Here is a 16,539-nt window from a genome sequence, read left to right as displayed (position 1 = left end):
CTTGTAAATTTTGGAGACTAATCCTTTGTTAGTTGCTTCATTTGCAAATATTTCTCCCATTCTGAGGGTTGTCTTTTCGTCTTTTTTATGGTTTCCTTTGCTGTGCAAAAGCTTTTAAGTTTCATTAGGTCCCATTTGTTTATTTTTGTTTTCATTTCCATTTCTCTAGGAGGTGGGTCAAAAAGGATCTTGCTGTGATTTATGTCACAGAGTGTTCTGCCTATGTTTTCCTCTAAGAGTTTTATAGTGCCTGGCCTTACACTTAGGTCTTTAATCCATTTTGAGTTTATTTTTGTGTATGGTGTTAGGGAGTGTTCTAATTTCTTTCTTTTACATGTAGCTGTCCAGTTTTCCCAGCACCACTTATTGAAGAGGCTGTCTTTTCTGCATTGTATATTCTTGCCTCTTTTATCAAAGATAAGGTGACCATATATGCGTGGGTTTATCTCTGGGCTTTCTATTCTGTTCCATTGATATATATTTCTGTTTTTGTGCCAGTACCATACTGTCTTGATTACTGTAGCTTTGTAGTATAGTCTGAAGTCAGGGGGCTTGATTCCTCCAGCTCTGTTTTTCTTTCTCAAGATTGCTTTGGCTATTTGGGGTCTTTTGTGTTTCCATACAAATTGTGCAATTTTTGTTCTAGTTCTGTGAAAAATGCCATTGGTAGTTTGATAGGGCTTGCATTGAATCTGTAGATTGCTTTGCGTAGTATAGTCATTTTCACAATGTTGGTTCTTCCAATCTAAGAACATGGTATATCTCTCCATTTGTTTGTATCATCTCTAATTTCTTTCATCAGTGTCCTACAGTTTTCTCCATACAGGTCTTTTGTCTCCTTAGGTAGGTTTATTCCTAGATATTTTATTCTTTTTGTTGCAATGGTAAATGGGAGTGTTTCCTTAATTTCTCTCTCAGATTTTTCATCATTAGTGTATAGGAATGCAGGAGATTTCTGTGCATTAATTTTGTATCCTGCTACTTTACCAAATTCATTGATTAGCTCTAGTAGTTTTCTGGTAGCACCTTTAGGATTCTCTATGTATAGTATCATGTCATCTGCAAACAGTGACAGTTTTACTTATTTTCCGATTTGGATTCCTTTTGTTTCTTTTTCTTCTCTGACTGCTATGGCTAAAACTTCCAAAACTATGTTGAATAACAGTGATGAGAGAGGGCAACCTGTCTTGTTCCTGATCTTAGTGGAAATGGTTTCAGTTTTTCACCATTGAGAACGATGTTGACTATGGGTGATTCTACCTGTTATAGGTAGATTTTATAGGGTCGCTCAAAAGACCCCATTAAAAAAATCTCCAAGGCCATTTGGAGGGAGCAAAGCCATCCAGTAAATGGACTATTGCTGACTTTGTTCCTTTTAGAAACAGAAATATAACTGATAAGGTATTAAATCAGGTGCTGATATTTTTGGTGTATCTTTGTGTGTGTGTGTGTGTGTGTGTGTGTTGGAGGGGATGGGTCCTAAACCTGGAGGTGGAGTAGGGTGTGTGAATTGCTCCCACAAGGTATAGCAATTTGATAGCCTAAATTTACACAAAAGGCTGATGTTACATGAGGATGAGTAAGATTTTTTTTTAAAATATATTATTTATTTATTTATAATTTTTGGCTGTATTGGGTCTTCGTTGCAGTGTGCAGGCTTCTCATTGTGGTGGCTTCTCTTGTTGCCGAGCACGGGCTCTAGGCATGCAGGCTTCAGTAGTTGTGGCACACGGGCTTAGTTTCTCTGCGGCATGTGGGATCTTCCCGGACTAGGGCTTGAACCCGTGTCCCCTGCATTGGCAGGTGGATTCTTAACCACTGTGCCACGAGGGAAGTTCCAGCATGAGTAAGCTTTTGAAGTGTAAGTCTGAATAGACAGGGTCCTTGGTTGATCTTCCCCTGACACCCTGGGATAAGTTATTCTCTGCTCCCCCAATACTGAGTCCCCTTCAAAGCTCTGCAAATACTGTGAACATGGGTCTGACCACATTTTATCTCCATGATCTCATTGTGCGTCCATTTCTCCTGCCTACTTGTACGTTCCTAAGGACAGGGATCAATACTGAATGAAAAATAAATCCAATGGCACATGTCTTTATAAGAGACACAAGAGGAGAAGGTGATGTGAAGATGGAGGCAGAGATTTCAGTGATGTAGCCACAAGCCAAGGATTGGTGGAAGCCACCAGAAGCTGGGAGAGAGACATGGAACAGACTCCCTCCTAGATCCTCCAGAGGGAGCATGGCCCTGCTGATACCTTGATTTCAGACTTCTGGTCTCCAGAACTGTGAGAGAATAAATTTCTATTGGGCTAAGCCACCAAACTTGTGTTAATTTCTTACAACAGCCCTAAGGACCTAATGCGTTAATTTTGTAAAATATCATTCCATCATACACTCCATATAAAAATAATGCAATATTTTTCTTTTTTTGTACTAAATCTTTGAAATCTGGTGTGTAATTTATACCTACAGTACATCTTGTTTTGGAAAAGCCACATTTCAAGTCTTCAATAGCCATGTGTGACAGGTGGCTGCTGTACTGGACTGCTCATCCTTAAACTTTCATCTAGATAATTGCGTTAAGTGCTCTGAGCTACCAATGAGTACTCTGTGATGTACTAGACACTCTCATTACTTCCGCTCTCAAAGTGCCTTGCCATCCCACAGAGCTGCCTTCATAGCTCTGGAAAGATTTTTCCACTTTAACCTTACCTTTGCTTCGGTGGGGAAAGATGGTAGCAGCACAGCAGCCAGAAACAGCACAACTGGGAGTAAAGCCATTGCTAGGAAGTAAGTCAAAGAGACAAAAGTCTACATTGAAACATGTAGTACATGGACCTCTAACTAGGAGGGAAGAACTAACGTAATGATCTTGATTATCTCAAAGGAGCCGTGATTCCCAAATTTATAAGTAATGTAACAAGAGAGGACTGTCATATGGTGCCAGTAGAATCATAATAGAACCAACCTTGTCTCTGATAGGGACAATAAAAAATAAGCTGAAAAACTTGACTGTTGCACTTGAATTATACCTATAAAGGCGAGGGACATACCACTTCTTTCTGCCCACTTCTATTGCTCCTAAGCCCATCAGAAAAAAAATATGGAAAAAAACAGATTTCGACACAATTATGATCTTGCATCGATTATTCATTTCAATTTTAGGGCAAAGTTTATTTTTAGTGTATACCATTTCTTAGTTTTTTTCCTCTTGTCTATGAAAAGTAGATCTTTCTGTCCTTTTATTTATACACAACTCTAATCAAGATTTCAGGGTTGTGATTACACAGAAATGTACAAATACTTTAGTAGTAGTTATTTCTCCAATGGAGGCATTAGAAGTTATATTTGTTTTATTCCTTACACTTGTCTATATTTTCAAATTTCCCAGTATAGAAAAAATACAAATAGAACTAATATATTGAAAATCTAGCCTGTTCGAATTTGCTGAATCCATGATTGGGTACAAAGGTTACTTAATATCTTCATTAACTTTTTAAAAGACACTCAGCATTGGGTTGCCCACATTGTGCTTTCTCAATGTGTCAAAAAATCCTTGGTCCTTTAGATGAAGCAACAAGAATATGAAGTTTAGGAAGCATTCATATTCTCTTCCCCACCATTCATCATATAAAAATTACTCACTTTGTAAATTAAAGGAATACTGCTTAGATTAACTGTCTTCCTATGCAATTGCTACTCCCAAATTCTTGGAGGAAAAGAAAATTCTAAACTATTTATCTGCAGTACTTCTCAGGCCTTATTGATTTGTAAATAGTGGACAGCTGGTACCTCTTCCATGTATTGCCTTTCTTCTCAGTAGTGTGATTATCAAAGGGAGAGGAATGAACATTATTGACAGTGTGGGGCAAAATACAATGTCTAATTTCACTCTCATACCTTCGCAGGTGTGGTGGTGTTTTACCGATGAAGGAATTGAGGCTTATAAGAGTTAATTAACCTATGCCAATGGTAAATTCTTTTATCTATTTATTTTTATTTATTTATTTATTTTGGCTGTGTTGGGTCTTCGCTGCTGCGTGCGGGCTTTCTCTGGTGGCCTCGAGCGGGGTCTACTCTTTATTGCGGTGCACGGACTTCTCATTACGGTGGCTTCTCTTGTTGTCGAGCACGGGCTCTAGGTGTTTCAATAGTTGTAGCACACAGGCTCAGTAGTTGTGGCTCGCGGGCTCTAGAGCGCAGGCTCAGTAGTTGTGGCGCATGGGCTTGGCTGCTCCACAGCATTTGGGATCTTCCCGGACCAGGGATCGAACCCGTGTCCCCTGCATTGGCAGGTGGATTCTTAACCACTGCGCCACCAGGGAAGTCCCAAGATATGAGCTTTTTTTTTTTTTTTTTTAATTTCTGAAACATTTATATTAACATATTTCCATACAAATAACCCAATGAAAGTTTAGTATTAGTTGTTTTGTTTGTTTGTTTTTTTATACTGCAGGTTCTTATTAGGCATCAATTTTATACACATCAGTGTATACATGTCAATCCCAATCGCCCAATTCAGCACACCACTATCCCCACCCCACCGCAGTTTTCCCCCCTTGGTGTCCATATGTCCGTTCTCTACATCTGTGTCTCACCTTCTGCCCTGCAAACCGGCTCATCTGTACCATTTTCTAGGTTCCACATACATGCATTAATATACGATATTTGTTTTCTCTTTCTGACTTACTTCACTCTGTATGGCAGTCTCTAGATCCATCCACGTCTCAACAAATGACTCAATTTCGTTCCTTTTATGGCTGAGTAATATTCCATTGTATATATGTACCACAATCTTCTTTATCCATTCGTCTGTTGATGGGCATTTAGGTTGCTTCCATGACCTGGCTATTGTAAATAGTGCCGCAATGAACATTCGGGTGCATGTGTCTTTTTGAATTACGGTTTTCTCTGGGTATATGCCCAGTAGTGGGATTGCTGGGTCATATGGTAATTCTATTTTTAGTTTTTTAAGGAACCTCCATACTGTTCTCCATAGTGACTGTATCAATTTACATTCCACCAACAGTGCAAGAGGGTTCCCTTTTCTCCACACCCTCTCCAGCATTTGTTGTTTGTAGTTTTTCTGATGATGCCCATTCTAACTGGTGTGAGGTGATACCTCATTGTAGTTTTGATTTGCATTTCTCTAATAATTAGTGATGTTGAGCATCTTTTCATGTGCTTCGTGGCCGTCTGTATGTCTTCTTTGGAGAAATGTCTATTTAGGTCTTCTGCCCATTTTTGGATTGGGTTGTTTGTTTCTTTATATTGAGCTGAATGAGCTGTTTATATATTTTGGAGATTAATCCTTTGTCCGTTGATTCGTTTGCAAATATTTTCTCCCATTCTGAGGGTTGTCTTTTCGTCTTGTTTATGGTTTCTTTGCTGTGCAAAAGCTTTGAAGATTCATTAGGTCCCATTGTTTATTTTTTGTTTTTATTTCCATTACTCTAGGAAGTGGATCAAAAAAGATCTTGCTGTGATTGATGTCAAAGACTGTTCTTCCTATGTTTCCTCTAAGAGTTTATAGTGTCCAGTCTTACATTTAGGTCTCTAATCCATTTTGAGTTATTTTTGTGTATGGTGTTAGGGAGTATTCTAATTTCATTCTTTTACATGTAGCTGTCCAGTTTTCCCAGCACCACTTATTGAAGAGACTGTCTTTTCTCCATTGTATATCTTTGCCTCCTTTGTCATAGATTAGTTGACCATAGGTGCGGGGGTTTATCTCTGGGCTTTCTATCTTGTTCCATTGATATGTTTCTGTTTTTGTGCCAGTACCATATTGTCTTGATTACTGTAGCTTGTAGTATAGTCTGAAGTCAGGGAGTCTGATTCCTCCAGCTCCGTTTTTTCCCTCAAGACTGCTTTGGCTATTCGGGGTCTTTTGTGTCTCCATACAAATTTTAAGATGATTTGTTCTAGTTCCGTAAAAAATGCCATTGGTAATTTGATAGGATTGCATTGAATCTGTAGATTGCTTATGGGTAGTATAGTCATTTCACAATGTTGATTCTTCAATCCAAGAACATGGTATATCTCTCCATCTGTTGGTATCATCTTTAATTTCTTTCATCAGTGTCTTATAGTTTTCTGCATACAGGTCTTTGTCTCCTTAGGTACGTTTATTCCTAGGTAATTTTTATTCTTTTTGTTGCAATGGTAAATGGGAGTGTTTCCATAATTTCTCTTTCAGATTTTTCATCATTAGTGTATAGAATGCAAGAGATTTCTGTGCATTAATTTGTACCCTGCAACTTTACCATATTCATTAATTAGCTCTAGCAGTTTTCTGGTGGCATCTTTAGGATTCTCTATGTATAATATCATGTCATCCGCAAACAGTGACAGTTTTATTTCTTCTTTTCCAATTTGGATTCCTTTTATTTCTTTTTCTTCTCTGATTGCCATGGCTAGGACTTCCAGAACTATGTTGAATAATAGTGGTGAGAATGGACATCCTTGTCTCCTTCCTGATCTTAGAGGAAATGCTTACAGTTTTTCACCATTGAGAATGATGCTTGCTGTGGGTTTGTCATATATGGCCTTTATTATGATGAGGTAGGTTCCCTCTATGCCCACTTTCTGGAGAGTTCTTATCATAAATGGGTGTTGAATTTTGTCAAAAGCTTTTTCTGCATCTATTGAGATGATCATATGGTTTTTATTCTTCAATTTGTTAATATGGTGTATCACATTGATTGATTTGCGTATATTGAAGAATCCTTGCATCCTTGGGATAAATCCCACTTGATCATGGTGTATGATCCTTTTAAAGTGTTGTTGGATTCTGTTTGCTAGTATTTTGTTGAGGATTTTTGCATCTGTATTCATCAGTGATATTGGTCTGTAATTTTCCTTTTTTGTAGTGTCTTTGTCTGGTTTTGGTATCAGGGTGATGGTGGCCTCATAGAATGAGTTTGGGAGTGTTCCTTCCTCTGCAGTTTTTTGGAAGAGTTTAAGAAGGATAGGTGTTAGCTCTTCTCTAAATGTTTGATAGAATTCACCTGTGAAGCCCTCTAGTCCTGGACTTTTGTTTGTTGGAAGATTTTTAATCACAGTTTCAATTTCATTACTTGTGATTGGTCTGTTCATATGTTCTGTTTCTTCCTGGTTCAGTCTTGGAAGGTTATACCTTTCTAAGAATTTGTCCATTTCTTCCAGGTTGTCCATTTTATTGGCATAAAGTTGCTTGTAGTAGTCTCTTAGGATGCTTTGTATTTCTGCAGTGTCTGTTGTAACTTCTTTTTCATTTCTGATTTTATTGATTTGAGTCCTCTCCCTCTTTTTCTTGATGAGTCTGGCTAATGGCTTATCAATTTTGTTTATCTTCTCAAAGAACCAGCTTTTAGTTTTATTGATCTTTGCTATTGTTTTCTTTATTTCTATTTCATTTATTTCTGCTCTGATCTTTATGATTTCTTTCCTTCTGCTAACTTTGGGTTTTGTTTGTTCTTCTTTCTCTAGTTTCTTTAGGTGTAAGGTTAGATTGTTTACTTGAGATTTTTCTTGTTTCTTGAGGTAGGCTTGTATAGCTATAAACTTCCCTCTTAGAACTGCTTTTGCTGCATCCCATAGGTTTTGGGTCGTCGTGTTTTCATTGTCATTTGTCTCTAGGTATTTTTTGATTTCCTCTTTGATTTCTTCAGTGATCTCTTGGTTATTTAGTAACGTATTGTTTAGCCTACATGTGTTTGTCTTTTTTACGTTTTTTTCCCTGTAATTCATTTCTAATCTCATAGCATTGTGGTCAGAAAAGATGCTTGATATGATTTCAATTTTCTTAAATTTACTGAGGCTTGATTTGTGACCCAAAATGTGATCTATCCTGGAGAATGTTCCATGCGCACTTGAGAAGAACATGTAATCTGCTGTTTTTGGATGGAATGTCCTATAAATATCCATTAAATCTATCTGGTCTATTGTGTCATTTAAAGCTTCTGTTTCCTTATTTATTTTCATTTTGAATGATCTGTCCATTGGTGTAAGTGAGGTGTTAAAGTCCCCCACTATTATTGTGTTACTGTCAATTTCCTCTTTTATAGCTGTTAGCAGTTGCCTTATGTATTGAGGTGCTCCTATGCTGGGTGCATATATATTTATAATTGTTATATCTTCTTCTTGGATTGATCCCTTGATCATTATGTAGTGTCCTTCTTTGTCTCTTGTAACATTCTTTTATTTTAAAGTCTATTTTATCTGATATGAGTATAGCTACTCCAGCTTTCTTTTGATTTCCATTTGCATGGAATATCTTTTTCCATCCCCTCACTTTCAGTCTGTATGTGTCCCTAGGTCTAAAGTGGGTCTCTTGTAGACAGCATATATATGGGTCTTGTTTTTGTATCCATTCAGCAAGCCTGTGTCTTTTGGTTGGAGCATTTAATCCATTCACATTTAAGGTAATTATCAATATGTATGTTCCTATGACCATTTTCTTAATTGTTTTGGGTTTTTTTTGTAGGTCCTTTTCTTCTCTTGTGTTTCCCACTTAGAGAAGTTCCTTTAGCATTTGTTTTAGAGCTGGTTTGGTGGTGCTGAATTCTCTTAGCTTTTGCTTGTCTGTAAAGCTTTTGATTTCTCATCAAATCTAAATGAGATCCTTGCCGGGTAGAGTAATCTTGGTTGTACGTTCTTCCCTTCATCACTTTAAGTATATCATGCCACTCCCTTCTGGCTTGTAGAGTTTCTGCTGAGAAATCAGCTGTTAACCTTATGGGAGTTCCCTTGTATGTTATTTGTCGTTTTTCCCTTGCTGCTTTCAATAATTTTTCTTTGTCTTTAATTTTTTGCCACTTTGATTACTATGTGTCTTGGCATGTTTCTCCTTGGGTTTATCCTGTATGGGACTCTCTGCGCTTCCTGGACTTAGGTGGCTATTTCCTTTCCCATGTTAGGGAAGTTTTCGACTATAATCTCTTCAAATATTTTCTCTGGTCCTTTCTCTCTCTCTTCTCCTTCTGGGACCCCTATAATGCGAATGTTGTTGCGTTTAATGTTGTCTCAGAGGTCTTTTAGGCTGTCTTCATTTCTTTTCATTCTTTTTTCTTTAGTCTGTTCTGCAGCAGTGAATTCCACCATTCTGTCTTCCAGGTCACTTATCCGTTCCTCTGCCTCAGTTATTCTGCTATTGATTCCTTCTAGTGTAGTTTTCATTTCAGTTATTGTATTGGTCATCTCTGTTTGTTTCTTCTTTAATTCTTCTAGGTCTTTGTTAATCATTTCTTGCATCTTCTCAATCTTTGCCTTCATTCTTATTCCGAGGTCCTGGATCATCGTCACTATCATTATTCTGAATTCTTTTTCTGGAAGGTTGCCTATCTCCACTTCATTTAGTTGTTTTTCTGGGTTTTTTCTTGTTCCTTCATCTGGTATATAGCCCTCTGCCTTTTCTTCTTGCCTATCTTCCTGTAACTGTGGTTTTTGGTCCACAGGCTGCAGGATTGTAGTTTTTCTTGCTTCTGCTGTCTGTCTGCTGGTGGTTGAGGCTATCTAAGAGGCTTGATGGGAGGCTCTGGTGGTGGGTAGAGCTGACTGTTGCTGTGGCAGTCAGAGCTCAGTAAAACTTTAATCCACTTGCCTGTTGATGGGTGGGGCTGGGTTCCCTCCCTGTTGGTTGTTTTGCCTGAGGCAACCCAACACTGGAGCCTACCTGGGCTCTTTGATGGGGTTAATGGCAGACTCTGGGAGGGCTCATGCCAAGGAGCACTTCACAGAACCTCCGCTGCCAGTGTCCTTGTCCCCACGGTGAAACAGAGCCACCCCCTGCCTCTGCAGGAGACCCCCCAACACCAGCAGGTCTGGTTCAGTCTCCCCCAGGGTCACTGCTCCTTCCCCTGGGTCCCGATACGCACACTACTTTGTGTGTGCCCTCCAAGAGCGGGGTCTCTGTTTCCCCCAGTCCTGTCGAAGTCCTGCAATCAATTCCCACTAGGCTTCAAAGTCTGATTCTCTAGGAATTCCTTCTCCCATTGCTGGACCCCCAGGTTGGGAAGCCTGACGTGGGGCTCAGAAGCTTCACTCCAGTGGGTGGACTTCTGTGGTATAAGTGTTCGCCAGCCTGTGAGTCACCCACCCAGCAGTTATGGGATTTGATTTTACTCTGATTGCGCCCCTCCTACCGTCTCACTGTGGCTTCTCCTCTGTCCTTGGACGTGGGGTATCCTCCTTGGTGAATCCCAGTGTCTTCCTGTTGATGATTGTCCAGCAGCCAGTTGTGATTCTGGTGCTCTCGCAAGAGGGAGTGAGAGCACGTCCTTCTACTCCCGATATGAGCTTCTTAAAGAAGCTCAGTTAACTGTTGGTTGACCAACTTCCTTGGAATATCACAGCACACTTTCAAGACTCTCAACTCCTTATCTAGGCCTCCAACCCATACACTCTTTAGAAGGTAATTTCTGTAAATAGCCAGGCGTGTATTGAGTGGATTTAGGGGGTCCTACCTATATCTCTTCATGTCTTTTCCTGGAAGCCAGCAGATTACATAAAGTCCAGAAGAGTCCTCAGTCACAATTCTAATTGTTTGTAATATACAGTTTCTAATAACTGTTCGTTCAAAACATAAATAAGAAACTAAAACTTAGTTTGATCTCATGAAAAACCAGAGTTAGAAATGACTTCAGGTTTCTGCTATGACTCAGTGTTTCACATAAATAGAATGATTTATCTTTTACAATAGGTAACGAGTTTCAATAGGATATCTTAGACAGGATGTTGAGTCTTTGGCGGCTAGGTGCTGAGCAACAAAACTGACCATTCTGTCGTCTGTCTGAACCGAATCAGGCCATGTACCAACCTGAGTGCCTGAAGAGGCATGGAGGATCAGAAGACCCCTCACCCCACAGATCTTTCTCTCCCCTGTTTTCACCCACCTACCTCCCCACCCCCATCCCCGGGCTGGGCATTTCCAGTTTCCTAGCCTGCTCTAATTCATTTTTTTTTTCTATGAAAGAGTATTTAATGGCATTGCTTTTCTTGGTTTTCCATGCAGGCTTTATGATCACATATTAATCCAGATTCCTTAAGCACTGTTTCTTAAAATTGGAATGGATGTATAGAATATGGAAAATAGATTAGCATATTCAGTAATAAGTAGGTTATTTGATCCTGGCAGATTAGCCATAGTGTAATCCTACTGCAAAGTTTTCCCCACAACTTTCCAACCGTCACCATTTCCATCTAGAAGGAATGTAGAATTAGGCAAAGCCACAAGTGAAGCATTCCCTGTAGATTCTTACTCTTACTAAGCCTTCAGCAAAATCTTCTCTGGAATCAGAAGGTAAAGGAAATTAAGAAGCAATAATATATGGCTTGACTTGGAGTTTTTTTTTTTTCCTTTGATCTGGAAGACACAACTACTCTGTCTGATAACTGTGTGATACAAATCAAACCTAGTGTGTTCCCAATTTGAAGCCTAAAACCAGCGCTTTAGAACAAACATCAACAATGTTTTCCTTTTAATTCTGATACCAGTTTATTTATGACACTTTGAGATTAAATTCTTAAGTGATAAAATCTGATATGCCAATTTGACATCAGAAGATAACATCTATTATTTCTTAAATGTAATTTTGACTCAGGTAAGTTTTCCAGCGTATTTAAGAGTTAACCTTTATCATGATTTTTTTTCAAAAGCAAAAAAAGAAAATATCACAAAAATATAAAATAAAGCTAGCCTTCATAAAGCAGAGCATGGACTTTTCAAACAGTAATTCTCTCTTTTTCCTATTAACACCAGTGACATTGCAAACCAGACATGTAACAAAAAAGAGAAATACAATATACCCTGAAAGTAAAAAACAAGGTCAGAGGTGAGGCTTTAGCTAAAAGACTTTCTTTAGGCAACAGAGACAGCAAATCAAGCTTATGCTTTTTTCTGTTCGAATCCTCATAAAAAAAAGCCGTAATAGCTCAGGTTTTTATTTTTAATTTTCCTTCCATGAAGTGCTATGTTAACACTTTCCTGCATTGCTATTTCCAAACATATTATGCATAACCCAGCATTGAATAAGACTGTTAATTTTTTAAAAAGGAAGGAAAGAAAGAAGAAGAGGGGGCAAGAGAGCTAACAGGAGGGAGATGGGAAAGAAGAGGGAAAGGGAGGGAGACAGAGGGAAAAAGATAAGGAAAGGAGAGGGAGGGAGGCAGGTAGAGAGATAGAGACAGAGAGAAAGAAGAAAAGAAAACGGAAGGGAAGAGAAATTGGAGGGATGGAGAGACATGTTTTTATGTCAATCTGGTACATCTGATTTGGGTAAGCAAATTAACAAAGAAATCTAACACTATTAACAGAGAAATCTAAAAGTGTTTCATGGCATGAGGACACTTTAAATAAGTCTACCAGGTATGAGACCGGATTTCTATATTTCTTATACTTTATCTACTTTATAATTTCCAAATTTATTTATTTTTTTCCCTTTTATTAGATAATTCTTATAAACGTACATCTACCAGATTCCTCCCTATGATTTTTATTTGTTTATCCTTCTGAAGTATTCAACTCCTGGTGACTTATTTCTACTTCCCTTAATGTATTTGTTATTTGTTCCTCTTTGCCTTATTGCTTTCTCTTCCTAAGTTTAAAACATCATCTTATCAGAGGGATACATGTAGTATTATTGTTTTTTTTTAAGTCTGTTCCTAAAGAATGGACCAAAAGCAAAGTGGACCCATTAGAGTAATAATCTATTTCAATGCCCTAAACTGGCTTTATTCAAAGCTCACCTGCAAAGGGTAGATTGTTGTTTTTGTAAAGAAATTATACTCCAATAAAGATGTTAAAAAAAAAAGTACTTATTTACAATCAGTAATTGTTTAAACACTTTACAATTTATCAAAGCTAATACAGAGAGAATATAAAGAATTTTGTCTTTGATCTGGTAGTCTATTAAATGATGAATTATTTCAGTCATTCATTATATTATTATTCATTTATGCAATTGCATCTGACTTTCACTTATTTTATCCTATCCTAATACGTCCTTAGCCAATAACAAAGGTGTCTATTGTGTAGTAGAAATCTTTGCAGTGAGCATTATATTTGTAAGTGTATCTAAGAAATAGAGTGAAGGGATTGTGACTAAATTCGTAGTAGGGGGAGGGGAATAAATGGTTCTCTTTGTAAAGAAGAGGGGCACAGAACACTGTACAACAAGTCTCCCTGAAACATTTGAGAATTGATCTCAGTTTGAGCTGAAGTCCTTACCAACCTCACCTCAACAAAGTGCCCAAATGACTTTTTAAAAGGGTACAGCGCAAACCAGGGGAGAATGAGGGAAAGGGCAGGTTTGAAACTTACAGTGTTTCTATAATCAATACTCTGCTCCTGAACCAAAGTGTAAAGAGGCGCACAAATGTGCTAAACTGCATTTCAAAAATGACATCGTAATTGCTGGCACTGCCCAGCCTACCCTGGCCTCAGCATTGCCTGGTTTTAAATGTATTTCAAACTGTTCTTCCAAAGTCTGCCTAATTTTTTTTTTGTCCAAATAGCAGCAACTCGCAGTTAGTGAACAAAGCTTCAGGATTTTTTTTTTACTTACAGCTAAATTTAACTTTACCTATCCAATAAAAAAGAAATAAGGGAGACTTTATTATCTCCCTGGATTTCTGTGTATGATACCACATCATAGAGAAGTGGTTATTAGAGACAATGGCCTACCAAGGTGAAGTTTGTAGTAAAGCCTATTATGTGGTTTCACCATTGACACTAATGGAATGTAACAGTGATTTAGAATGATTTAATGGCTCCCAGCTTGTGCTCTAACAGTGCTCTTTATATTATGATGTATATCACAAAACCTAATGTGGCCCTTGTGATATATTGACAGTATTCATGCTGTTTTTTTTTTTTTAACATCTTTATTGAAGTATAATTGCTTTACAATGGTGTGTTAGTTTCTGCTTTATAACAAAGTGAATCAGTTATATATATACATATGTTCCCATATCTCTTCCCTCTTGCGTCTCCCTCCCTCCTACCCTCCCTATTCCACCCCTCTAGGTGGTCACAAAGCACAGAGCTGATCTCCCTGTGCTATGCGGTTGCTTCCCACTAGCTATCTATTTTACGTCTGATAGTGTATATATGTCCATGCCACTCTCTCACTTTGTCACAGCTTACCCTTCCCCCTCCCCATATCCTCAAGTCCATTCTCTAGTAGGTCTGTGTCTTTATTCCCATCTTGCCACTAGGTTCTTCATGACTTTTTTTTTTTCCTTAGATTCTATATATATGTGTTAGCATACTGTATTTGTTTTTCTCTTTCTGACTTACTTCACTCTGTATGACAGACTCTAACTCCATCCACCTCACTACAAATAACTCAATTTCGTTTCTTCTGTTTCATTTTTTACGAGGAATTTAAAAAACTGTCAGAGGAAAATTAATAGCTGCAACTGCTTTATTTTCAAGGGTTCTGTTATCTAAATGTATGTGCATAAATTTCCATTTGGTGCCACTCTTAGGCTAATAAATTCATTTGCATTTTCATTCTGAGGTAATAAAGAAGTGTGCATGTGTGTACGTTTGTGGGTGTATTTATGCATTGTATAGCTATACGTATATATTTGAGCTTGAAGTCCGACTTAGAGAAGACTGCACTGTCATTTCATATGTTTGCAAAATGGTTCTATTAGATTAAAATGTACCTGAAGGAATAGTACAGGAGAAATCATAGTTTTATGGTGTAAGATAAAATTATTTACTTTGAACAGTGAAGCAGAAGGCTAAGGTTTTACTACTAGTTCACTAAAGAAAAAACAAAAACAAAATCCCTTGGGTAGCTGTCATGTGAGCTCTTAGATTTCTGAGTTAAAGGAGAATAGAATTAGTCTAAACCAGCCTGCTCCAATTCTTACCTTGGCTTAGAGCCCAGATCTTTCTGCTGCAGGGCGACGGCCAGGGACCTGCTGCTGCTCACCGCTCCGGCCACGGCTGTTAAATACCCTGCCAGCCACGTGCGGGCGACGTCACCGGGCTTTATGCCATCAGCGCGGTCCTGAGCCAACTGAATTATTCACGCAACTCCCCCATCTCCCTCCAGGGATGCACCGTGAAATCCCTACACATTTTCTCATTACCGTCATTACCATCACTTGAGGAAGAAAATTAATGTCTGCTCACATACGTGAACAGAACAGTACGAGCCGGTTGGAGATAATATCAGGATTCAAAATGCCCAGGGCATAATATCAGGATTCAAAATGCCCAGGGCGTGGCTGAAAAAAGGAGGGCCTCCTTTCCCAACACGATCTCCTGAATTAACAATTTAAAGAGCTGATTGGAAAAGTCCATAGATACTTGGGTTTGACGCCCAATACCAGCGTGGTGTCAACAATGCACTCAGAGAAAGTTGGCATTTTGAAGGTTTGCTCACAAACACGCGTGTTCTTGCCCCTCCTCCTCCCTTCCACGACAGTTTTGTGGTCAGGAAATTCAAGAAGGGTAACAGGGACAAGTTTCAGAAACATGCCCAGAATTCCTGATCCCAGGCTGCTGGCTTCAAGTTCAGCAGGCATTGGTTGAAGACATGTTGCCTGTCTTCATACTGGTCAGATGAGTACTAGATGATTTTCTCCTATGCTTAGTTGTTTTCAAGATTTAAAGGAATGAATTAACCTATTACCTAAGAGGATGGGTTGGGTCAAAAGATGTCAAACCAAAGATTAAGGTCCATCACAAAGTAGTTCTCTGTACCCCATGCAAAGAGGCTTGACATTTCTCATTCCAACTCTTAGATGCATGAAGGCAATTGTAACTATAGCTGCCATGTTTCCTGAGACTGAGTGCTGTTTTCCCTTGGCAACGTTAAAATTCCAAGTGACCAAAGCACAGACGTTATTTTCGTTTTCCTTTACTGCTATTTTAGTTCAAGTTCCAGTACCGCTGACTAAAACTATCTTGTAATTTAGAAGTTATCCTAGACTGCTTTACTTTTATGGTTACATTCAATCAAATTTAACTCCTGACAGTTTGTCCTTCTGAATGTTTTTGAAATCCATCCCCGGATCTCTATGTCTCACTACTGTATTCATATTTTTATCGTATCTTGCTTAAATTATTAATTTAACATTTTAAATACTTACATCCACAGAATTGCTGCTCAACTTTTAATAAATGAAATTGCTTAGTACATTGGTTCTTTATTTTAGTGCAAAACAATTCATTGCTATCTAGCAATAGTCTATAATTACTGTGACTAGCATATTTTTCATTCTTGGAGACACCATACATATAATTATCACTTGTTCCCATAGATTATGTCAGAATGAGAGCAACTTGAGTGTTGCAATGATAAGATACTGTCAGTGAGCATGTATTTGAGCCACTGACTATGTCTTGGTTATTGCTGTATTACCAAAGCCTAGCACCGACCAGTTACATAGGTGGCAACTTGTAAATATTTGTGGAGTGAATAAGTACTGACCTGGCCTAGATTCTTAGGGAGTGCAGAGAGAAAGACACATCACATCTTTTTTTCTAAGACTTATAGTACTGAGGGAAAGATACATGTATATGAACATTACCAGGTAG

At 38.4% G+C, this 16,539-nt stretch overlaps 1 protein-coding gene across 3 annotated transcripts in view; it reads right to left on the bottom strand.

Annotated features, from left to right (window-relative positions):
- CRISP2 (cysteine rich secretory protein 2) overlaps positions 1 to 14,993 on the bottom strand; it is a 29,561-nt gene extending 14,568 nt beyond the window's left edge. The window contains exons 1-2 of one of the 3 annotated variants that reach the window (XM_036869999.1): positions 14,865 to 14,993; positions 2,715 to 2,785 (exon numbers count right to left, since the gene is read on the bottom strand). In XM_036869999.1, coding sequence (XP_036725894.1) covers positions 2,715 to 2,783 — 69 coding nt within the window. In that variant the 5' untranslated portion in view covers positions 2,784 to 2,785; positions 14,865 to 14,993. The remainder of the gene's footprint in view (positions 1 to 2,714; positions 2,786 to 14,864) is intronic. The other 2 variants (XM_036869997.1, XM_036869998.1) reach the window with 2 other exon arrangements.
- Between the last annotated feature and the right edge of the window lie 1,546 nt (positions 14,994 to 16,539).

The sequence above is a fragment of the Balaenoptera musculus genome, chromosome 11, assembly GCF_009873245.2.
Source record: "Balaenoptera musculus isolate JJ_BM4_2016_0621 chromosome 11, mBalMus1.pri.v3, whole genome shotgun sequence".
NCBI lineage: Eukaryota > Metazoa > Chordata > Mammalia > Artiodactyla > Balaenopteridae > Balaenoptera > Balaenoptera musculus.
The sequence above is the reverse complement of the archived record's forward strand: the minus strand, read 5'-3'. Positions and strand labels throughout refer to the sequence as shown.